This window comes from Taurulus bubalis, assembly GCF_910589615.1.
Source record: "Taurulus bubalis genome assembly, chromosome: 15".
Classification (NCBI taxonomy): domain Eukaryota; kingdom Metazoa; phylum Chordata; class Actinopteri; order Perciformes; family Cottidae; genus Taurulus; species Taurulus bubalis.
The window spans coordinates 604392-628738 of record NC_136603.1 but is presented as its reverse complement, the minus strand read 5'-3'; the positions used below and the strand labels follow the sequence as shown (position 1 = coordinate 628738).

Here is a 24347-nt window from a genome sequence, read left to right as displayed (position 1 = left end):
TCAAATGAGCCGTGAAAGAACCCGACGCTCTGCGGTATCTGGAACTGAACAGAGAAATATTTGATAATAGTGAGTTTTAATAATTTAAACTTGATCATGTATGTGTTGTATGTGTTTTACGTGTTGTATGTGTTTTACGTGTTGTATGTGTTTTACGTGTTGTATGTGTTTCACGTGTTGTATGTGTTTTACGTGTTGTATGTGTTTCACGTGTTGTATGTGTTTTACGTGTTGTATGTGTTTTACGTGTTGTATGTGTTTTACGTGTTGTATGTGTTTTACGTGTTGTATGTGTTTCACGTGTTGTATGTGTTTTACGTGTTGTATGTGTTTTACGTGTTGTATGTGTTTCACGTGTTGTATGTGTTTTACGTGTTGTATGTGTTTTACGTGTTGTATGTGTTTTACGTGTTGTATGTGTTTTACGTGTTGTATGTGTTTTACGTGTTGTATGTGTTTCACGTGTTGTATGTGTTTTACGTGTTGTATGTGTTTTACGTGTTGTATGTGTTTTACGTGCAGAGGTTCTCTTCACCTTTCAGGTGCACAGGTTCTCTTCACCTTTTGGCATTCAGGGTTAAAAAGTCTTCGTTAACAACAACAAATATTCAGAGATACAAAAACAAGTCTTTAGAGGTAAACAAAGATTGTTCCTTCACAGCTCCACCCAGGACGTTGCCCCCGAGCCCCGGAACCCCGGTCTGGACCCGGGCCTGGCCCCGGAGCCGGTCAGCCTCCGGCCCAGACCCGGGCCCTCCTGCCGGGCCCCGGCGGCCTCTCCGCTGGCCCGGCTGACGAACACCACGGGCGGCCGGGCCGAGGCCATCTCGAACCTCAACTCGGAGGCGCCCTTATTTGGGCGGGAGGAGGCGGCCTTCCTCTTAGTCCGGGGCTGGGGGGAGGGGAGGGGAATCCCCGGGACCGCCGGGACCCCCCGGACCCCTATGTGTGAGGACGTGGAGCCATTTCCGGCAGCAGAGGACGAGGAGCCCAGCTTGGCTAGCGCCACGGGGATCTCCTCCAGAGACTCTGCAGAGTCAGAGTGGTACTCAGCAGGAGGGGCGGCGGCCTGGATGGGGGGCGGGGCCAGGGGGGACGGGACCAGGGGGAGCAGGGAGGCCCTCAGAGGGCATGCTGGGAAAGAGAGCCGCTGACCCAGAGACACACTGGACACACTGCCGGACTCTAGGACAACACACACACACACACACACACACACACACACACACACACACACACACACACACATCAACACACACATGTCAACACACACACAAAGGCTTCTAATGAATCATTATATTGATGTGTAGCTGTTGTGTAAATGTGTGTAGATAGAGTTCATCATGTGGACCTGAAGGTGTAGGGGGAGACATGACATCATTGACGTCCTCACAAGGTGAGAAAGACATATGTATATGTTTGTGTGTGTGTGTATGTGAGTGTACCAGGGGGCGGGGCTGAACCCGGGCAGTGCCCTCTGGTGACCTCTACTGGAACTTTACGGACCTTCTTCTTCCTTTTCTGTGAAGACACAAAGACACACTCTCATTGGCCAATCAGGAGACGGCGTTCAGGTGTGATGTCACACTGAGAAACGACACACAAAATGAATACATGAATGAAGATGAGAACCAGAAGGAAACAACCACATCAACGCTTCTCTGAAGGGTGTGTGTGTGTGTGTGTGTGTGTGTGTGTGTGTGTGTGTGTGTGTGCGTCGGTGTGTGTGTGCGTTTACCTGTGTGCGTTGGTGTGTGTGTGTGTGTGTGTGTGTACCTGTGTGCGTTGGTGTGTGTGTTCTCCTGCTTTCAGCTCAGTAGACGTTGTGGGCGGAGCTTCTTCCTCCATGACAGGACTCGACACGGTCCTCACTCTGCCGTTAGACAGGAACCTGCCACACACACACACACACACACACACACACACACACACGTTTACTGACAGCCTCAGCCAATGGCAGCGGCTGCTCCAGGACCAGGACTTACTCTGCCCCCCCAGACGCACACGCCGTAGTGGACTCCTCCTCAGCCGGCTGAGGGTTGGTGTAGCCCAGAGGCCCCGGGTAGTTCCTGTCCTGAAGGGGGCGCAAGAACAGAGCCAGAGTTAAAGGGGAGGAGTCCGCTGTTAAAGGGGAGGAGTCCGCTGTTAAAGGGGTGGAGTCCACTCTTAAAGGGGTGGAGTCTGTTCTTGAGGGGGTGGAGTCTGCTCTTAAAGGGGTGGAGTCTGCTCTTAAGAGGAGGAGTCCGCTCTTAAAAGGGAGGAGTCCGCTCTTAAAGGGGGAGGAGTCCACTCTTAAAGGGGGGGTCAGCTCTTAAATGGGAGGAGTCCACTCTTAAAGGGGAGGAGTCTATTATTAAAGGGGTGGAGTCAGCTCTTAAAGGGATGGAGTCTGTTCTTAAGGGGGAGGAGTCAGCTCTTAAAGGGGGAGGAGTCTGCTCTTACATGGGGGTCAACTCTTAAAGGGGAGGAGTCTATTCTTAAAGGGGTGGAGTCAGCTCTTAAAGTGGTGGAGTCAGCTCTTAAAGGGGAGGAGTCAGCTCTTAAAGGGGAGGAGTCCGCTCTTAAAGGGATGTTTACATGAACAGCTTTTAAAGGGATGTTTACATGAAGACTGATGCTGAGCCAACATGGCCGCCAGCGGAGCCCCAGTTACCTGGAGGAGGAGGGCCGCCGGCGGAGCGGCCGGCTCCTTCAGGGGTCTTGGTCCCGGTGTCCTGGACTCTCTGCCGTCCTGACGGTGACGCTGACGCACAATGTACTCAAAGGTGCTGAGCCTGTTCCACACTGTGACACACACACACACACACACACATGAGGACGGCAGCTCTGTACCTTCCCCCGAACACACTCAGGTGCGCTGCTCTTACTCAGGTACAGGTGGAAGCACAGCAGGTGGCAGAGCAGCACGCAGGACAGCAGACCCAGAGCCACGGTGACGGCCGCCAGGCCGGGGATCACCGCTGCCGAGGACGGGACGGGGGACACCGGCAGGAACACGAACCACAGCGCCGTCTCGTTCCTCACTGGGGACGGCAAGAAGTTGTCCCATTCACTTGAATGAGGATTCCGCGTGAAGAGAATAAAAACACTTATCTTTGTGCCATAGTGACTCGCCATGCTTCAACGTAGAGAAATGATTTACAGTTTAAAACGTTGACAAAGGTTGTTGATAGCTAGCACAGTTTTCATGTAATTATTGTTCAAGTTTAGGAACATGTTTGGGCCTTTTCAGAGTTTACAATGGGTGTGTAAAATATTCATATTTTTATTTATATTTGTATTTTTCACAATGTTCACTCTTCAGTAGGGATAGGTATCGTTTTTTTTTCTTTCCGATACCGGTACCTAAACGGTGCCTGAACCCATACTTTTTTATTGCCAAGGCAATTTTTTTCTCTTCAAATTGAACAATATATTAACTGTATAAAGTATACTATAAATATAAATAAATACATACATACAAAACACTTGTCTTCAAACTGCAGCTTCAAACCTTTTAACTTCAAACTATAAACAACATATATTTAAAAAAAGCATCAGGTGGCTTGTGTCTGTTCTTTTTTTTCAGTTCAGGGTCGTCATGTTTACATCAAAACGTAGTTTTCTTGTGTTTGTGGTTCACATGCGTCGTGGAATCCAACAAACTTTAATGTTTTTGTCAGCAAGCCTGAAAGAGACATGAAGTCAGCAGCTGCTCCATGGACTCCATGTTGGATCTGACCACCGTGTTCTCTCATGAAGCAGCAGGAGACTTTATGAACTGAACTTAGCTCTCATTTCTACACATTAAGGACACGGACTTGTTCACACAAGTCTTGTGCTTCTCCTGATTCACATATTTACACCATCGGAGTCACGGTTTTATGTCAAATTCAGTCGTTTGAAAGGTTGTTTTCATTAACTCCACAGTCCAGTCTAATAATCAGTCTGCCACTCAGTGACACTCATTTTAAATACAGAGATGAGGAGCAACAGCTCCGCTGACGCTCACGGTCACATTTTTAACTCCACAAGAAGATCAAGCATATCAGCGCGTTCGGCTGCTTCTTTCCTCTCTGTTGATTGAGACTAGTTTGGTGATCTGACCATTTTGCCTCTGAAGCCGGGGTTTACGATGGTTTAGTAGTCTGCCCAATCACCATGGTAACCAGTGACCTGTGTCTATGAAGCAATAGCTGCTCTCAAGTCCATCACAAATACAGAAATGACTCCTCAATAACCTCAACATCAGTGGTGGCCGTCAGGGCCTGTAAGCCTTCTCTGCTGGCCTAAACACAATCACAAAGTTATAGCTATTTTATCTTTTTTTATTTTTTTTATTTTAATTTTATAATTAAAAGTTATATCTATTTTATAATGTAATTGTTTTTCACAAATACACTACATGTATTGTAATAATTTTTCAGCAAACAGCTGATCCACTCAAGGCCCAGTTAGAAAATCCACGGCCCGCCACTGATAATCTGGAAAACATCGTGATCCGATGAACCAGATCTTCTCATGCTGGCTCAGAGGTCAGAGGTCAGGTCTTACCCAGGAAGTGTTTGTCAGAGCGGAGTTTGGACGGGTCCAGAAAAAACTCAATGAAGACGTAAGAGGCAACGACCAGAACCAGAGAGACCCCCAACAGAGCTGAGACCACGCTGTGGAGGAACAACCTGAGGAGACAGAACACAGCACTGCTGAGTACACACTGCACTGCTGAGTACACACTGCACTGCTGAGTACACACTGCACTGCTGAGTACACACTGCTGAGTACACACTGCTGAGTACACACTGCACTGCTGAGTACACACTGCTGAGTACACACTGCTGAGTACACACTGCACTGCTGAGTACACACTGCTGAGTACACACTGCACTGCTGAGTACACACTGCTGAGTACATACTGCTGAGTACACACTGCTGAGTACACACTGCACTGCTGAGTACACACTGCTGAGTACATACTGCTGAGTACACACTGCTGAGTACACACTGCACTGCTGAGTACACACTGCACTGCTGAGTACACACTGCTGAGTACACACTGCTGAGTACACACTGCACTGCTGAGTACACACTGCTGAGTACACACTGCACTGCTGAGTACACACTGCTGAGTACACACTGCACTGCTGAGTACACACTGTTTCAAGGTTAAGCTCCACACTTTTCTTTAAGTTATTTTCATCCTGTCTGCCTGTCTGTATTCTAACTGTCCTGTCATTTCAGATCCTGCTGCACGCCCCCTTCATCAGTCACTCCCTCCTCGTCAGTCCTCATTCCTTGCACCTGGTCCATCCCTGTCTCACCTGTAGCACATCCCCTCATTAGTCTTCACTACTTAGGTCCCCTCACTTGCACTTGTCCCCTGCCAGATTGTCTTGTGTTTTTGAACCTAGCTCTCCAGCGTTCCCTGTGTGTTACCTGTAGTTACCTGTTGAGTAAAGGAATCATATTCTGTACTTCTGCCTTCCTGAGTTGTGCTTTTGGGTCCTTGGGTTATCGGGCCGTTACATTACAATCTGGCCAATTATGGACCCAGCACAACCTTCTGCAGCAAGCCGGTTCGAGAGGATCGAGAATGCCCTCCAGCAGCACGAGGCGCAGATGGTCCACTTCGCTGCGGAGACACGGCGGTTTGCAGCAGTCCAGGAGCAGGCTATGACGGCGATGACCGCCCAGATGCTACAACTGACGACGGTCCTGACCCAGCTGGTAGCCGCTGCGCCGTCTCCTGCCTCTCCACCTCCGGTCTCACCGGCGCCTGTGCCAACACACGAGCCTCGTGTGGGTACTCCGGAGCGCTACGCTGGACAACCTGAGGGCTGCAACCCATACATCACAAACTGCTCCATCCTGTTCTCTCTGCAGCCCCACACCTTCGCCTCGGAGGAGGCTAAGGTAGCCTTCACCATCAACCACCTGACTGACAGAGCGCGACTGTGGGGTACCGCTGAATGGGAGAGACGCACGCCGGCCTGCTCTTCGTTCCTGTTGTTTTCTGCAGCGCTTCGTAAGGTTTTCGGGGCGGTTTCCAAGGGCCCAGATCCAAGCGGGGGACTAGCGGAGCTGCGTCAGGGAGACCGGACTGTGGTGGATTATGCCTTGGAGTTTCGCCCGTAACAGGGGCGGTACTGCTGAGCCGAACCACAAGACTCTGCAAGCTGCTGCAGTTCCGCAGTCAGCTTGCCCCAGCTCTGAGTCGGACCTGTCAGGAGTGCCTACGGAGTACCATGACTTTCGGGAGGTATTCAGTAAGGTCAAGGCCGCATCCCTGCCCCCACATCGTCCCTACGACTGCTGCATTAACCTGCAACCAGGCACCACCCCGCCCAGGGGCCGTCTCTATCCTTGTCGGCACCTGAGAGAGAGGCCATGAAGGCGTACATCAGTTCCTCCCTAGCTGCTGGGATCATCCGTCCCTCTTCTTCACCTGCAGGTGTGGGGTTCTTCTTCGTAGGGAAGAGGGACAAGTCACTTAGGCCATGCATTGACTACAGGGGCCTCAATGACATTACCATCAAGAACCGCTACCCACTCATCTCTTCTGCCTTTGAGTTGCTGCGAGGGGCTACCATCTTCACCAAGTTAGACCTACGTAACGCCTATCATTTGGTCCGGATCCGAGAGGGGGACGAGTGGAAGACAGCTTTCAACACCCACACTGGACATTATGAGTACCTGGTGATGCCCTTCGGTCTGACAAATGCCCCAGCCGTCTTCCAGGCACTGGTGAACGATGTGCTGAGAGACATGCTGAACAAGCAGGTATTTGTCTACCTTGATGACATTCTCATTTTCCACCATGTTCAACGATTCCTGGGGTTCGCCAATTTCTATCGGCGGTTTATCCGCAGATATAGCACCGTGGCTGCTCCACTCACGGCACTTACCTCCCCTAGAGTGCAGTTTCGGTGGTCACCTTCGGTTGAGGAGGCCTTCCAGAACCTGAAGGCCCGGTTTACGTCGGCCCCCATCCTGCAAGTCCCCGACCCAGAGAGACAGTTTGTGGTGGAGGTGGACGCCTCCGATGTAGGGGTGGGGGCCATCCTGTCCCAGCGGTCTGCCAGTGACCAGAAGCTCCACCCATGCGCCTTCTTTTCCAGGCGGCTCTCACCGGCAGAGAGGAACTATGACGTGGGGAACCGAGAGCTGCTTGCCGTTAAGCTGGCCCTTGAGGAGTGGCGTCACTGGCTTGAGGGGACCAGTCTGCCATTTTTGTGTTGGACTGATCACAAGAACCTTGAGTACATTCAGTCCGCTAGGAGACTGAACTCTCGGCAAGCCAGATGGTCTCTGTTTTTTACCCGGTTTAACTTTCCCTCTGTTACCGGCCCGGAACCCGTAACGTCAAGCCGGACGCCCTGTCACGCCAGTTTGTGGACAAGGGGGATTCCACCCCTTGCACTGACAAGATCCTGTCTGCCCCTGTTCTGGTTGCCTCTATCACCTGGGAGGTAGAGGAGAGAGTCAAGGCTGCCCTGGAGGCCCAGCCCGGGCCGAGCTCCTGTCCCCCTGACCGCCTGTTCGTTCCCCAGACCCTGAGGTCCGAGGTCCTCCAGTGGGCCCATAGCTCCAAGCTCACTTGCCATCCTGGGAGCCAGCGTACTAAGGATGCCTTGCAGCAGAGGTTCTGGTGGGCTACTCTGGAGAAGGACACCCGGGAATTCGTCAAAGCCTGTCCTGTCTGCAACCGGCACAAACCTTCCCACCAGGCTCCCGCTGGTTTCCTGCAACCTCTGTCTGTGCCTCATCGGCCCTGGTCTCACATCTCCCTGGACTTTGTGACCGCTCTCCCGCTGTCCAACAAGCATACCACCATCCTAACGGTGGTAGATCGGTTCAGCAAGATGGCCCACTTTGTTCTCCTGCCCAAGCTGCCTTCGGCCAAGGAGACTGCTGAGCTGGTTCTGCTGCATGTCTTCCGGCTTCACGGTCTTCCCACGGATGTAGTCTCCGACTGGGGTCCTCAGTTCACGTCAGTCTTCTGGAGGGAGTTGTGCACGCTAATCGGGGCCACAGCCAGCCTGTCATCGGGATTCCACCCACAGTCTAATGGCCAGACTGAGCGCAAGAACCAGGAGATGGAGACAGCTCTACGGTGCTTGGTCTCCAAAACTCCAGCATCCTGATCCCAGCAGCTCCTGTGGGTGGAGTATGCTCACAACACCTTGACCAGCTCTGCCACTGGAATGTCCCCGTTCCAGTGTGCCTACGGGTTTCAACCTCCATTGTTCTCGGCCCTGGAGAAGGAGGTTTCCTGCCCCTCGGTCCAGGCTTTCGTCCGCCGCTGCCACCGTACCTGGGCCAAGGCCAGAGTTGCGCTCCTCAGCTCAGCCAACCGTTACTCCGCAGCGGCCAACCGGCGCCGCTCCAAGGCCCCCACCTGCCAGGTTGGCCAGAAGGTGTGGCTGTCGACCAGGGACCTACCCTTGCGAGTGGAGGCAAAGAAGTTGGCACCCAGGATCATCGGACCATTCGAGGTCCTGAAGGTCATCAATCCTGCAGCGGTGAGGCTCAAGCTGCCCCGGGCCATGCGGGTCCATCCGTCATTCCACATCTCCAGAGTCAAGCCGGTTCGGGAGTGTCCACTGGTCCCTGCAGTACAGCCTCCACCGTGGTTCATCGATGGAGGTCTTACCTACACGGTTCGTCGCCTACTTCGTCCCGCCGTCGTGGGAGAGGGTTACAATACCTGGTGGACTGGGAGGGCTACGGCCCGGAGGAGAGATGCTGGGTCCCGGCCCGACACATTCTGGATGCCCCTCTCATAAGAGTTTCACTGCAGCCACCCTGACCAGCCCTCCAAGGGTCCTGTGCCCACGGGGGCTACCCAGCCGAACTCTGCTCCCTCTCTTCCGTCGGCAGAGTCAGACATCGAGGAGGAGCCGTCCTCCGACCAGGACAATTCACCCGCCGATGAGGAGAGGGCGGAGATGTCGGAGGAGTATTAGTCCTCCCTCAGATCCCCTTCGCCAGCGTGGCGATGACTTTGGGACGTCAGGAGCCGTCCCTTAGAGGGGGGATTCTGTCAAGGTTAAGCTCCACACTTTTCTTTAAGTTATTTTCTGCCTGTCTGTTTACTAACTGTCCTGTCATTTCAGATCCTGCTGCACGCCCCCTTCATCAGTCACTCCCTCCTCGTCAGCCCTCATTCCTTGCACCTAGTCTTCACTACTTAGGTCCCCTCACTTGCACTTGTCCCCTGCCAGATTGTCTTGTGTTTTTGAACCTAGCGTTCCTTGTGTGTTACCTGTTGAGTAAAGGAATCATATTCTGTACCTATGCCTTCCTGAGTTGTGCTTTTGGGTCCTTGGGTTATCAGGCCGGTACACACTGAACTGCTGAGTACACATTGAACTGCTGAGTCTGTCTTTTGTCTAAACCCAGAAGAACAGAAGTCGTAGTACTAGCAGACTCACTTGTAGTTCCTGCTCCCCACACAGTTGTTGAGCCAGCGACAGTGGTGGTCGAAGTTAGAAACACACTTGTTGCAGGCACTGCAGTGCTTTGACTTGGGACCTCTGAAACAACACACACACTGGTCAATGATACACTCACATACACACACTCACACACTCACACACACTCACACACACACTCACACGTCCACCTGGCACAGGAAGCAGTGGCAGTTCTCGATGACGTGTGCGTGTTTGGACCGGTCGAACTCGGGGGCCGGGCCTCTGTCGCTCTTGGTTCTGACGTTGCGGTCGGCCGGGTCGACGGTCACGGCCATCAGGTGCACGCACAGGTGACAGGTGAACATGACGCCCGTACACTGAGGCACCCGTCAGGACACACAACGCTGGTTCTGATCGGACCGCGGGGTCACGTGACTTAACCACGCCGCCCACCCAGCTGAAGGATACGATGTAGCCGGCGGGGATCCAGTGAGCCGGCAGCAGCGGCACGAACACGCCGAGCCCGGTGACGGCGAAGAAGACGAAGAGCAGCCAGGCCAGCAGCTGGAAGGGATGCGGGGGCCAGCTCCACCCGTTGGTCCTGGAGCCCAGCGGGGACGGGCCCAGCGGGGAAGGGCCCACCGGGGCCGTGCGGTTCGGGTTCCCGCTGCACGCATCCATCCTGCACGCAGGACACACGCAGGACACACACGCAGGACACACACACAGGACACACACAGTTACTTCTGATCGGGCACCGGGTGGGACACACACCGGTCATCAGTATTATAATACTAGCACTGCTTTATTATCTTCAGTATTATAATACTAGTACTGTTTTATCTTCAGTATTATAATACTAGTACTGCTTTATTATCATCAGTATTATAATACTAGTACTGCTTTATTATCATCAGTATTATAATACTAGTACTGCTTTATTATCATCAGTATTATAATACTAGTAACGCTTTATTATCGTCAGTATTATAATACTAGTACTGCTTTATTATCACCTGATCACGTGATCAACGAGTCCTCTCCTGCCTCAGTATTCATGTTACAGGGTGCCACTGCTTCCGTCACACATATTGATATCATCTGAACTGATCAGTGATCAGTGATATCGATCACTGTGGACTCACCTGTGTCCGGGTTTCACGGGCCCTCCGGGTCCGCTCCGGGTCCCCTAGGGTCCGCTGCGGTCCGCTATGGTCCTCTACGGTCCGCTCCGGGTCCCCTAGGGTCCGCTACGGTCCGCTACGGGTCCTCCGGTCCCCTAAGGTCCGCTACGGTCCGCTACGGGCCCTCCGGTCCCCTAAGGTCCGCTACGGTCCCCTACGGTCCGCTACGGGCCCTCCGGTCCCCTAAGGTCCGCTACGGTCCGCTGCATCCCGTCCCATAGTCCGGACCAGGCCGCTGATGGAGAGGACCGGGTAACTTCCGGTAGTTAGCGCCTTGCTCAGTGACGTCATCTGAGCTAGCACCGAGCTAGCACCGAGCTAACGCCGAGCCTCTAAATACACGTTTAGTGGCTCACAATGAACGCGTACGGGCCGGGCGACGGGCCTCGGAAGTAAATGTTTGTTACGCAGAAGATTATTTTACATATTTAACGGTGAAACCTGAGCTCACGAGCTAGTTAGCCTGTTAGCATAGCTGCGGCCACCTCCCTCTCCCGGCTCATGCGCTGTATGCCGTTGCCACGGTAACGCTACAGGTCCGCTCCGATTGGTCACTGGCAGATCCTGCCCACTGCCCGCTGCGCATGCGCTGACATGGGACCAGCCGCAGACACTGACAGCTGTGAGGACGCAGGAAAGCCAGCAGGGGGCAGCAGCTGCATACTAATATAAATAACATATGTATAGTATAATGTTATATAACACAATGTAATGTAGTATAATGTCATTTAACAGAATGTAATGTCATATAATATAATATAATATAATTCAATGTAATATAATGTAGTAAAATGTCATATAAAGTAATGTAATATAATGTAATGTAGTATAATATCATGTAATGTAGTATGTCAAATAATATAATACAATATAATATAATGTCATATAGTATACTATAATGTCATAATGTCAAATGATATAATATAATATAATACAATGTCATAATGTCAAATAATGTCAAATAATAGAATAGAATATCATTTAATGACTCCGGTTACACGTTTCTCTCATCATACATAAATATATATATATATATATATATATATATATATATATATATATATATATATATATATATATATATATATATATATATACACACATAAACACATATTATATACAATGAACCAGATGAATATAAAGAGACATTAGAGACCAGAGTATCTGATAGAGGAGTCTGGTGTTCATCAGAGTGACTCCAGAGGACAGGAGCTGTTCCTGTGTCTGCTGGTTCTGGTTCCTGTGTCTGCTGGTTCTGGTTCCTGTGTCTGCTGGTTCATGTGTCTGCTGGCTCTGGGTTCCTGTGTCTGGTTGTTTTGGGTTCCTGTGTCTGCTGGTTCCTGTGTCTGCTGGTTCTGGTTCCTGTGTCTGCTGGTTCTAGGTTCCTGTGTCTGGTTGTTTTGGGTTCCTGTGTCTGGTGGGTTTGGGTTCCTGTGTCTGGTGGGTTTTGGGTTCCTGTGTCTGCTGGTTCTAGGTTCCTGTGTCTGGTTGTTTTGGGTTCCTGTGTCTGGCTGTTTTGGGTTCCTGTGTCTGGTGGGTTTTGGGTTCCTGTGTCTGGTTGTTTTGGGTTCCTGTGTCTGGTGGGTTTGGGGTTCCTGTGTCTGGTTGTTTTGGGTTTCTGTGTCTGGTTGTTTGGGGTTCCTGTGTCTGGTTGGTTTGGGGTTCCTGTGTCTGGTTGTTTGGGGTTCCTGTGTCTGGTTGGTTTGGGGTTCCTGTGTCTGGTTGTTTTGGGTTCCTGTGTCTGGTGGGTTTTGGGTTCCTGTGTCTGGTTGTTTTGGGTTCCTGTGTCTGGTTGTTTTGGGTTCCTGTGTCTGGTTGTTTGGGGTTCCTGTGTCTGGTTGGTTTGGGGTTCCTGTGTCTGGTTGTTTTGGGTTCCTGTGTCTGGTTGGTTCTGGGTTCCTGTGTCTGGTTGTTTGGGGTTCCTGTGTCTGCTGGTTCATGTGTCTGTTGGTTTTGGGTTCCTGTGTCTGGTTGTTTGGGGTTCCTGTGTCTGCTGGTTCATGTGTCTGTTGGTTTTGGGTTCCTGTGTCTGGTTATTTGGGGTTCCTGTGTCTGCTGGTTTTGGGTTCCTGTGTCTGCTGGTTTTGGGTTCCTGTGTCTGGTTGTTTGGGGTTCCTGTGTCTGCTGGTTCATGTGTCTGCTGGTTCATGTGCCTGCTGGTTTTGGGTTCCTGTGTCTGGTTGTTTGGGGTTCCTGTGTCTGCTGGTTTTGGGTTCCTGTGTCTGCTGGTTTTGGGTTCCTGTGTCTGGTTGTTTGGGGTTCCTGTGTCTGCTGGTTCATGTGTCTGCTGGTTCATGTGTCTGCTGGTTTTGGGTTCCTGTGTCTGGTGGGTTTGGGCTCCTGTGTCTGGTGGTTCCTGTGTCTGCTGGTTCTAGGTTAATGCGTCTGCTGGTTCCTGTGTCTGCTGGTTTTGGGTTCCTGTGTCTGCTGGTTTTGGGTTCCTGTGTCTGGTTGTTTTGGGTTCCTGTGTCTGGTGGGTTTGGGCTCCTGTGTCTGGTGGGTTTGGGTTCCTGTGTCTGCTGGTTTTTGGGTTCCTGTGTCTGCTGGTTCCTGTGTCTGCTGGTTCTGGGTTCCTGTGTCTGCTGGTTCCTGTGTCTGCTGGTTCCTGTGTCTGCTGGTTCTGGGTTCCTGTGTCTGGTTGTTTTGGGTTCCTGTGTCTGCTGGTTCTAGGTTCCTGTGTCTGCTGGTTCTGGGTTAATGTGTCTGCTGGTTCCTGTGTCTGCTGGTTTTGGGTTCCTGTGACTGGTTGTTTTGGGTTCCTGTGACTGGTTGTTTTGGGTTCTTGTGTCTGGTGGGTTTGGGTTCCTGTGTCTGGTTGTTTGGGGTTCCTGTGTCTGGTGGGTTTTGGGTTCCTGTGTCTGGTTGTTTTGAGTTCCTGTGTCTGGTTGTTTTGGGTTCCTGTGTCTGCTGGTGTTGGGTTCCTGTGTCTGGTTGTTTGGGGTTCCTGTGTCTGCTGGTGTTGGGTTCCTGTGTCTGGTGGGTTTGGGGTTCCTGTGTCTGGTTGTTTTGGGTTCCTGTGTCTGGTTGTTTTGGGTTCCTGTGTCTGGTTGTTTGGGGTTCCTGTGTCTGGTTGTTTGGGGTTCCTGTGTCTGCTGGTTCATGTGTCTGCTGGTTTTGGGTTCCTGTGTCTGGTGGGTTTGAGTTTCTGTGTCTGCTGGTTCTGGGTTCCTGTGTCTGCTGGTTCTGGGTTCCTGTGTCTGCTGGTTCCTGTGTCTACTGGTTCTGGGTTCCTGTGTCTGCTGGTTCCTGTGTCTACTGGTTCTGGGTTCCTGTGTCTACTGGTTCTGGGTTCCTGTTTCTGCTGGTTCCTGTGTCTACTGGTTCTGGGTTCCTGTGTCTGCTGGTTCTGGGTTCCTGTGTCTGCTGGTTCCTGTGTCTGCTGGTTCTGGGTTCCTGTGTCTGCTGGTTCCTGTGTCTGCTGATTTTGGGTTCTTGTGTCTGCTGGTTCCGGGTTCCTGTGTCTGCTGGTTCCTGTGTCTGCTGATTTTGGGTTCCTGTGTCTGCTGGTTCCTGTGTCTGGTTGTTTTGGGTTCCTGTGTCTGGTGGTTCTGGGTTCCTGTGTCTGCTGGTTCCTGTGTCTGCTGGTTTTGGGTTCCTGTGTTTGGTTGTTTTGGGTTCTTGTGTCTGGTGGGTTTGGGTTCCTGTGTCTGGTTGTTTGGGGTTCCTGTGTCTGGTTGTTTGGGTTCCTGTGTCTGGTTGTTTTGGTCTGAAGTGGACTCTGGTCCTCCAGAGAGCTGCAACCTGTGAGGTCATGTGACTTGGGGAGGACCAATCAGAGTTCCTCTCTGTCTCACAACACGCTGTTGTTTTGACTGAGTTTAGAAAGAGAGCTGCTCTGAAGACGTGAGACTCCATGTGGTTTCAGATCAGAGAACTGCTTGGTTTTCTGAAGGATCTGATCCCATACCTGCTGCTGCCAAAGAATGTATTACTTTAATAATGTACTTCTGTTTTTATTTATTTCTGTATTTGTTATTATAACCAATGATCCTCTCGGGGTCTCAGAGGTTCTGGTTCAGTTATTTTATCCAGACAGCTGTTTCATCTGTTTTTAGTTTGTGGTTCTGATTTTGTATTAAATTTCCTCCAATAATTTAATTCAGATTTCAGGCGTTCGCTCATTGTGTCTCTATTATTCCTGATAAAGGACACTCTGAAGACATATTATTCCTGATAAAGGACACCCTGAAGACATATTATTCCTGATAATGGACAACCTGAAGACATATTATTCCTGATAATGGACACTCTGAAGACATATTATTCCTGATAATGGACAACCTGAAGACATATTATTCCTGATAATGGACAACCTGAAGACATATTATTCCTGATAAAGGACACTCTGAAGACATATTATTCCTGATAATGGACAACCTGAAGACATATTATTCCTGATAATGGACACTCTGAAGACATATTATTCCTGATAATGGACAACCTGAAGACATATTATTCCTGATAATGGACAACCTGAAGACATATTATTCCTGATAAAGGACACTCTGAAGACATATTATTCCTGATAATGGACACCCTGAAGACATATTATTCCAGATAATTCCTGTGTGTGTGTGGTGTGTGAGAGTGTGTGTGTGTGTGTGTGTGTGTGTGTGTGTGTGTGTGTGTGTGTGTGTGTGTGTGTGTGTGTGTGTGTGTGTGTCCAGGGCCCTATTTCTCGTACCTGGTTTACTGAGTTAGCGGGCTAATTGTCAGGATAAGATGACGTAGGTCAGGCTTTCTCGGTTTCTGGTTTCTCGAAGCAAGCTTAGATAAATCACCATAGCAACACAGCCAAAAATTTAAACCTGCTCCCGGGCAGGTTTACTGAAATTCACTGGATAAACTGGACACTCCCACCGGACAAAAATGGCAGCTTCTTCCTCATTGATGAAGGAGCGATATTAGTTATATTAGTTTTATAGGGAGAGTTCTTTCAGATCTCCAGGATCCATCCTTTACATCATCATGACTTCCTGTACGCGGCGATATAGATTTTGCCGGCAAGAAATAATTATTTAGAGAGCTTCTCGAGCCGCGGACATTGATCACCACAGGCGCAGCTGATCGTCTCAGACACAGACTGTCAGCCGCTGTTCTTAAGTTTATTTAGCTCTTAAGAAACTTATGGATGTGTTGAAAGCATCATAATTATATGACAGTGTTATTAGTACACCGTACATATCATTATTGTAGAACATGATTAAGGTGATCGTGATGAGAATACAGAGAATCACACACAGTTTATTTTCACTGCTTCAATTGATTGAATTTCTGATTATGAATAATACATACATACTGATCCGCCCATACACATATTCAAACTCATATACACATATATAGTACATGATTCATACGTGCATACAGTACATATATCCTCATGAGTATATATTTATTCGTAAATATAATCTGGTTGATTTGGGTGATGAAGCACTTCAAATTAGCCGATACATTTTCCCAACACTGACGCATTTAACTTGTCTGATATATTTGCGACGCTTGTGTCTCGTAGTTGGGGCGGAGTTAAAGTTGCGTTCAAGGCAACAATGTTGCAAAAACGTTGGAATATTCTCAACGCGTTTGCTGTGAATGACTACGGTACTGACTTCCTCATATGCCTTCATGATCATCTCCTGCTTCTCAGTAGAGAAATAAAAAGAGGTTCCTCTGAGTTTATTGTCCATTGAACTGTTAGAACATGGTGGTGTCAGTGCTCCATTATTATCCTTCTGAAGAGGAGCGGCGCATTTATCCAGATGACTGACGTCTGGCTAGAATTAACGAGACGTTTCAGCGCGGATCAGCCGTGAAGAAACCCAGATAGCCTGATGTCAATCATCTCGCTCATTTAAGATGGAGATTAGGACATTTGCTTGACTTTGTTTAGCCAGGTACGAGAAACAGGGCCCAGGTCATCATCCACTAAACATTTGGGACCAATTAGCACATTATGATCAGGATTAGGTCCGTAATGCGGGTCCTCGTGCTAAATCACACTCACACACACACACACACACACACACACACACACACACACACACACACACACACACACACACACACACACACTCTCACACACACACACACACACACTCTCACACACACCACACCCCACACACACTCACACACACACACACTCTCACACACACACACACACACACTCTCACACACACCACACCCCACACACCGAGGCCGGGTCTCCTCGGTCCAGGACAGGGTGTTCTTAGGTCTGAGTCACTCTCCCGCCATCAGAGCAATAACAGGAAGCTGACAGGACCACCTGACGTTATTATGGGATGTCCTCATGTTTCAATCATGCAACAAGACAAGATCAATAGCTCTGATCGGATTAGAGTCTGTCATCCTCCACCTGATAAACTCAGTGGGTTTTCATGGTAAAGAGCTTTGTTCTATTTTCATTCACACAATAATAAATAAATAGAATATATAATAAATAGAAAACCTTTTCCAGCTGATGATCACGTCACAGAGTTAGCATCAAGCTAACTGAGTCAGCCTCCTCTACGTGTTTGACAAAACAAAAGTGCTAAATGTTCAGAGTGGTTTTAGCTAACACCATTGAGACCGAAGGCGTCGCTGTGCGAGTGTAAAGAACTACCTAAAGTTTCTGTTAGCTCTGTTAGCTCTTTAACTCTGTTAGCTCTGTTAGCACGGTTAGCTCTTTAATTATGTTAGCTATGTTAACTATGTTAGCTATGTTAACTCTGTTAGCTCTTTTAACTATGTTAGCTCTGTTAGCTCTTTAACTCTGTTAGCTCTGTTAGCTCTGTTAGCTCTTTAACTCTGTAAGCTCTGTTTACTCTGTTAGCTCTGTTAGCTCTGTTAGCTCTTTAACTATGTTAGCTCTGTTAACTCTGTTAGCACTGTTAGATCTGTTAGCTCTTTAACCCTGTTAGCTCTGTTTACTCTGTTAGCACTGTTAGCACTGTTTGCTCTTTAACTCTGTTAACTCTGGTAGCTCTGTTAGCTCTGTTAGCTGTTAACTATGTTAGCTCTGTTAACTCTGTTAGCACTGTTAGATCTGTTAGCTCTTTAACTCTGTTAGCTCTGTTAACTCTGTTAGCACTGTTAGCACTGTTAGCTCTTTAACTCTGTTAACTCTCGTAGCTCTGTTAGCTCTGTTAGCTCTTTAAGTCTGTTAGCTCTGGTAGCTCTGTTAGCTCTTTAACTCTGTTAACTCTGGTAGCTCTGTTAGCTCTGTTAGCACTGTTAGCTCTTTAACTCTGTTAACTCTGGTAGCTCTGTTAGCTCTGTTAGCTATGTTAACTCTGTTAGCATCTTGGAGGTGAAACTTGGACAGCGGCCCCACGATGAACTCTAACGCTACAAAGAGCGGTGTCTCTCTGGTCGGTGCTCACGTCTTCACGGTGACCCCAGAGGACGGGAAGAGTCCTCAGCTGGTTTATGGTGTTTGTTTGTGGGACAAAGTTCTGCTCCATAAAACACACTTTATGAGCCAGAAGGCCTCATAAAGAGGAGGTAGAGGACTCTCACACACTGAGCTCTGCTGCTTTCATGTTCTGGCCTCTTAAAATACGCTTTTACGACGAGAGTTAGAGTCCAGTGAGTCACGCTCAGAACCAGGACTTTATTAAAGAGATGAGGATCAGAACCAGGACTTTATTAAAGAGATGAGGATCAGAACCAGGACTTCATTAAAGACTCGGGCTCAGAACCAGGACTTTATTAAAGAGTCGGGTTCAGAACCAGGACTTTATTAAAGAGTCGGGCTCAGAACCAGGACTTCATTAAAGAGTCGGACTCAGAACCAGGACTTCATTAAAGAGTCGGACTCAGAACCAGGACTTCATTAACGAGATGAGGATGAGTTTGTCTGAACCAGACCATCTGAGACCTGAACCAGTCCTCCCATTCAGTTCAATCTGAGCCGTGTTGATTGGTCGCATCAGGAGGACACATTGTCCCACACACACACACACACACACACACACACACACACACACACACACACACACACACACACACACACACACACACTAATCCTTCCTGGCAGCTCTACCGTTGGTCACATTCACACTGTTCTCAGTAATTGAGTTAGAACAGTTAGAAGAGAGAGGGATCTGATTTCCATTTCATCTTCTTTTTTTTTGCAAAGACCAGCAACATTTCTGGGATCTTTCCCGAGGTTCTATTGTTAAGGTTGGATTGAGTGAAGGTAAACAAGTGTCCTCATGGATCCGCTGCGTGGGCACTGGGTATGGTGTCCCACCGCCAAGACCTCTGGAGTTCAGGGCTCTGCCAAGTGGAGAGGAGCAATGCCCAAAACATATCGTTGTATTTGTGCAGTTCTTATGGAGTGAAATGGCGCTGATGGTGAATGTAGAAATGGAGGGAGCCCTACCAGCGGGTCCTCATCCACATGTCTTTGTCTCTGGTGTGCACTTTACCCCGTTTGCTGCTCTAATCCTGTACATTAAAGGAATATCTGAGTTAATTTCCAGGTCATTCTCCCATCTAGTGCTGGATCGATCCAAATGAGGTAATAGCCTCTTGGACCTCAGCGCTTCACACACTCTAGGAGTAAACCTGCGGTTGGTTGGCGTGACACACTTTTAAGGTTGTGTGAGCTGAGAGTTATTACCCAGAAGCCCCAAACTGTGATTGTCTCGTTGGGTATGGAACGTCCATGTCGTCTGAGGAGGTTCACCCCGGCCGGTCTGCCTGGACGTTTAGGAAAGCTTTAGTTCAATCCCGCTAAAGCTGGTACGAGTTACTACTGCCAACCTGCTTATCGGCTCACCTGCCGCCTCCCCGCCAGGAGCATGACGTTTAGAACCGGAGCCACGAGAAGTAGTATTTACACCTCCGTCCAAAACAACAACTGGCCTTTATGTAACGGCCATGTTGTCCCCGGCTTTAATCCAGGTCTCTGTTTGGGAACTCTTGTTTTCACAGCAGATTATCCCAAACGGTTTCCTGAGGGAACACGAGGCTTTCTCTCAACGCCTGCCAGTCCGGAGGAAACACAAAGCAGTTTGTTTCCTTCAGGAGAGACAGACACAGTTTGAACTTTCTGTAAATGCTCAACTTTGTAAAAAGTCAGGATTGAGTTTACAGAAGCGTCAGGATTAAATAATCAGAACATCTTTATGTTGTCAGCCCAGATGTATCTGACGCCTAACGTCTTCTGAAAAACAATCACACCTCTTCTCCATGAAATCAATTTGACTTTTATAAATCTCCATTAAATCCTTATGTTTACATTCTGTGTCAACAAAGGACAAAAAAACATGAGACATGAGACCAACATGAGGTCGACATGAGGCCGAAAAGAGACCGACAAGAGATCGACATGAGACCGACATGAGACCGACAAGAGACCGACAAGAGACCGACATGAGACCGACAAGAGACCGACAAGAGACCGACATGAGGCCGAAAAGAGACCGACATGAGACCGACAAGAGACCGACATGAGACCGACATGAGGTCGACATGAGGCCGAAAAGAGACCGACAAGAGACCGACATATGACCGACAAGAGACCGACATGAGGTCGACATGAGGTCGACATGAGGCCGAAAAGAGACCGACAAGAGACCGACATGAGACCGACATGAGACCGACAAGAGACCGACATGAGGCCGACAAGAGACCGACAAGAGACCGACATGAGACCGACATGAGACCGACAAGAGACCGACATGAGGCCGAAAAGAGACCGACAAGAGACCGACATGAGACCGACATGAGACCGACAAGAGACCGACATGAGGCCGAAAAGAGACCGACATGAGGTCGACATGAGACCGACAAGAGACCGACATGAGGCCGACATGAGACCGACAAGAGACCGACATGAGGTCGACATGAGACCGACAAGAGACCGACATGAGGCCGAAAAGAGACCGACAAGAGACCGACATGAGACCGACAAGAGACCGACATGAGACCGACAAGAGACCGACATGAGACCGACATGAGGTCGACATGAGACGACAAGAGACCGACATGAGGCCGACATGAGACCGACAAGAGACCGACAAGAGACCGACATGAGGTCGACATGAGACCGACAAGAGACCGACAAGAGACCGACATGAGACCGACATGAGACCGACATGAGACCGACATGAGGCCGACATGAGACCGACATGAGGCCGACATGAGGCCGACAAGAGACCGACATGAGGCCGACATGAGACCGACATGAGGCCGACATGAGGCCGACATGAGACCGACAAGAGACCGACATGAGACCGACATGAGGACGACATGAGGCCGACAAGAGACCGACATGAGACCGACATGAGGACGACATGAGGCCGACAAGAGACCGACATGAGACCGACAAGAGACCGACATGAGGTCGACATGAGACCGACATGAGACCGACATGAGGCCGACATGAGACCGACAAGAGGACGACATGAGGCCGACAAGAGACCGACATGAGACCGACATGAGACCGACAAGAGGACGACATGAGACCGACAAGAGACCGACATGAGACCGACAAGAGACCGACATGAGGTCGACATGAGACCGACATGAGACCGACATGAGGCCGACATGAGACCGACAAGAGGACGACATGAGGCCGACAAGAGACCGACATGAGACCGACATGAGACCGACAAGAGGACGACATGAGACCGACAAGAGACCGACATGAGACCGACAAGAGACCGACAAGAGACCGACATGAGGTCGACATGAGACCGACATGAGACCGACATGAGGTCGACATGAGACCGACATGAGACCGACATGAGGCCGACATGAGGTCGACATGAGACCGACATGAGACCGACATGAGACCGACAAGAGACCGACAAGAGACCGACATGAGGCCGACATGAGACCGACAAGAGGACGACATGAGGCCGACAAGAGACCGACATGAGACCGACATGAGGTCGACATGAGGCCGACAAGAGACCGACATGAGACCGACATGAGACCGACAAGAGACCGACAAGAGACCGACATGAGACCGACATGAGACCGACATGAGGCCGACATGAGGTCGACATGAGGCCGACATGAGACCGACAAGAGGCCGACATGAGGCCGACATGAGACCGACATGAGACCGACAAGAGGCCGACATGAGGCCGATATGAGACCGACATGAGACCGACAAGAGGCCGACATGAGACCGACAAGAGGACGACATGAGGCCGACATGAGACCGACATGAGGCCGACATGAGACCGACATGAGACCGACAAGAGGCCTACATGAGACCGACAAGAGGACGACATGAGGCCGACATGAGACCGACAAGAGGCCGACATGAGGCCGACATGAGGCCGACATGAGACCGACATGAGACCGACATGAGACCGACATGAGGCCGACAAGAGGCCGACATGAGGCCGACATGAGACCGACATGAGACCGACATGAGAATGGTATCGCTATCAGGTCACATAATAAAGAGGTAACATGAACTGAAACGTTTAACCAATGAGCTCACAGGTGGTGTTCTGCTGGGAATGAGCTGTTTAATTTAACAAGTTCGTCTCCATCGTGTGGTGTTTGCTTCACTCTGTCTGAAAGTGAACCCAGTGCTTAGCTTAGTTTCCAAACATCAACCATGAGCCCAGAAGGGATTTGGGGATCTTGGGGGATTTGTGGGCAAAGCAACAACAGGACGTGTATCTTTATTAGCACTCTCCAACGGGCCAACTCGAAGAGGTAACTAACCACAGGGAGCCAGACTCGGTCCTGAAGGTGAACCGTTGAAAAGAGTTCTCACTGAATGCCAGCAGATCAGATCGTTCTGGACTTTGACCTTTCAGTCCATGACGGACAGAAACAGACTGAGGGAAACACTGGAGGTGTTGGAGCAGCAGAGTAAATAAGCAAGCGCTCCAGAAACAGGATTTTGGTTTCGGGCCGGTATTAGTGTCTCAGTCATGGACACTAATGGTCTCAGGATCAGAGGCTTTGAGGCTCAGCCGGCGGCATAATCTGTTGAATAATGTGTCAGAGTCCTGTGTTTACACTCTCGGTTCCGGACAGGATGGCCGGTATCGTTGATGTCAGGGACAAACCTGGGTCTGATCCCTCAGAGGACACCACAACACCAAGACCCTCTGCCTCACTGCGCTACTTAACCCTCATTAACTAATTTCTCCTAACGAGATGATGCCGCAGCAACACCGCAGCAGGAGGGAAGTTTCCTCCCGAGGATTAAAAAAGCACATCCGGTTACGCTTCCCTTTCTTCACGGAGGTTTTACTATAAAATGAAACCTGCTCCTGAAGTACTGCTGGAAGTACTGCTGAAGTTCTGTTGAAGTACTGCTGGAAGTACTGCTGAAGTTCTGTTGAAGTACTGCTGGAAGTACTGCTGAAGTTCTGCTGGAAGTACTGCTGAAGTTCTGTTGAAGTTCTGTTGAAGTACTGCTGGAAGTACTGCTGGAAGTACTGCTGAAGTTCTGTTGAAGTACTGCTGGAAGTACTGATGAATTTCTGCTGAAGTACTGCTGAAGTTCTGTTGAAGTACTGCTGGAAGTACTGCTGAAGTTATGCTGAAGTACTGCTGAAGTTCTGTTGAAGTACTGCTGGAAGTACTGCTGAAGTACTGCTGGAAGTACTGCTGGAGTTCTGCTGAAGTACTGCTGGAAGTACTGATGAATTTCTGCTGAAGTACTGCTGAAGTTCTGTTGAAGTACTGCTGGAAGTACTGATGAAGTTATGCTGAAGTACTGCTGAAGTTCTGTTGAAGTACTGCTGGAAGTACTGCTGAAGTACTGCTGGAAGTACTGCTGGAGTTCTGCTGAAGTACTGCTGGAAGTACTGCTGAAGTACTGCTGGAAGTACTGCTGGAGTTCTGCTGAAGTACTGCTGAAGTACTGCTGGAAGTACTGCTGGAGTTCTGCTGTGGGCTCCAGTCTCTACGGCTTTGTGGGTTCCATCATGTGCAATTTTGAATTCTTCCAACAGGCAACCCAAGCGAAACATAAAGCACACTCAATAATGTAGAACAATTAACATGTTATAAAAATGTTGAATGCCTCAGAACAGGTTGACTTTGGCCCCCAGAGGACGGGCCTCTGGCCTCCATCTTGGTCATCTTCATCTGGCTCCTCATCTTCATCTCACTTCTCATCTTCTAATGGGTCTGAATCTCCTCAATGATTCTGTTCAGAATCCTCTCTTCCTGTCATAGAGCTCTCTACTAAAATTTTTTAAATAAACATACAAAGTCCTGACGTGCACTACAATGTACATTAATAAGAGAGTTGTTTTTCATATGAGAATAAATAAGCTCAGCTCGGAAAAATTACATTATGTATTCTTCCAAATATAGCATAAAACAACATTTTATATATGAATATAATGCGTACCTTCCTTTTTTTCCATAAAATGTTTTTCCATTTTGAAAAGACCGGTCGCCCCCTGGTGGTCAGGAGAGCGAATGCAGCTTCAACACATGAAGCATAGACTTCTATACAACCAGAGGAGTCGCCCCCTGGTGGTCAGGAGAGAAAATGCAGCTTTAACACATGAAGCATAGACTTCTATACAACCAGAGGAGTCGCCCCCTGGTGGTCAGGAGAGAGAGTGCAGCTTTAACACATGAAGCATAGACTTCTATACAACCAGAGGAGTCGCCCCCTGGTGGTCAGGAGAGAGAGTGCAGCTTTAACACATGAAGCATAGACTTCTATACAACCAGAGGAGTCGCCCCCTGGTGGTCAGGAGAGAGAATGCAGCTTCAAGACTCTTCCATTCTGGGTTGTTTCCCTCCGTTAGAATCCTTTCGAAGAGACAAA

The 24347-nt window shown here is 49.4% G+C and overlaps 1 protein-coding gene across 1 annotated transcript; it reads right to left on the bottom strand.

Annotated features, from left to right (window-relative positions):
- Positions 1-14: 14 nt before the first annotated feature.
- Positions 15-10691, bottom strand: zdhhc1 (zDHHC palmitoyltransferase 1). Its single transcript, XM_079230894.1, has 11 exons — positions 10538-10691; positions 9861-10074; positions 9594-9769; positions 9411-9512; positions 4534-4658; positions 2868-3023; positions 2654-2784; positions 1986-2074; positions 1777-1891; positions 1446-1521; positions 15-1185 (listed from the first exon to the last, which is right to left on the bottom strand). The coding sequence occupies exons 2-11, from the start codon at positions 10071-10073 to the stop codon at positions 656-658; spliced, it is 1713 nt and encodes a 570-aa protein (XP_079087020.1). The 5' UTR covers position 10074; positions 10538-10691; the 3' UTR covers positions 15-655.
- Positions 10692-24347: the final 13656 nt, after the last annotated feature.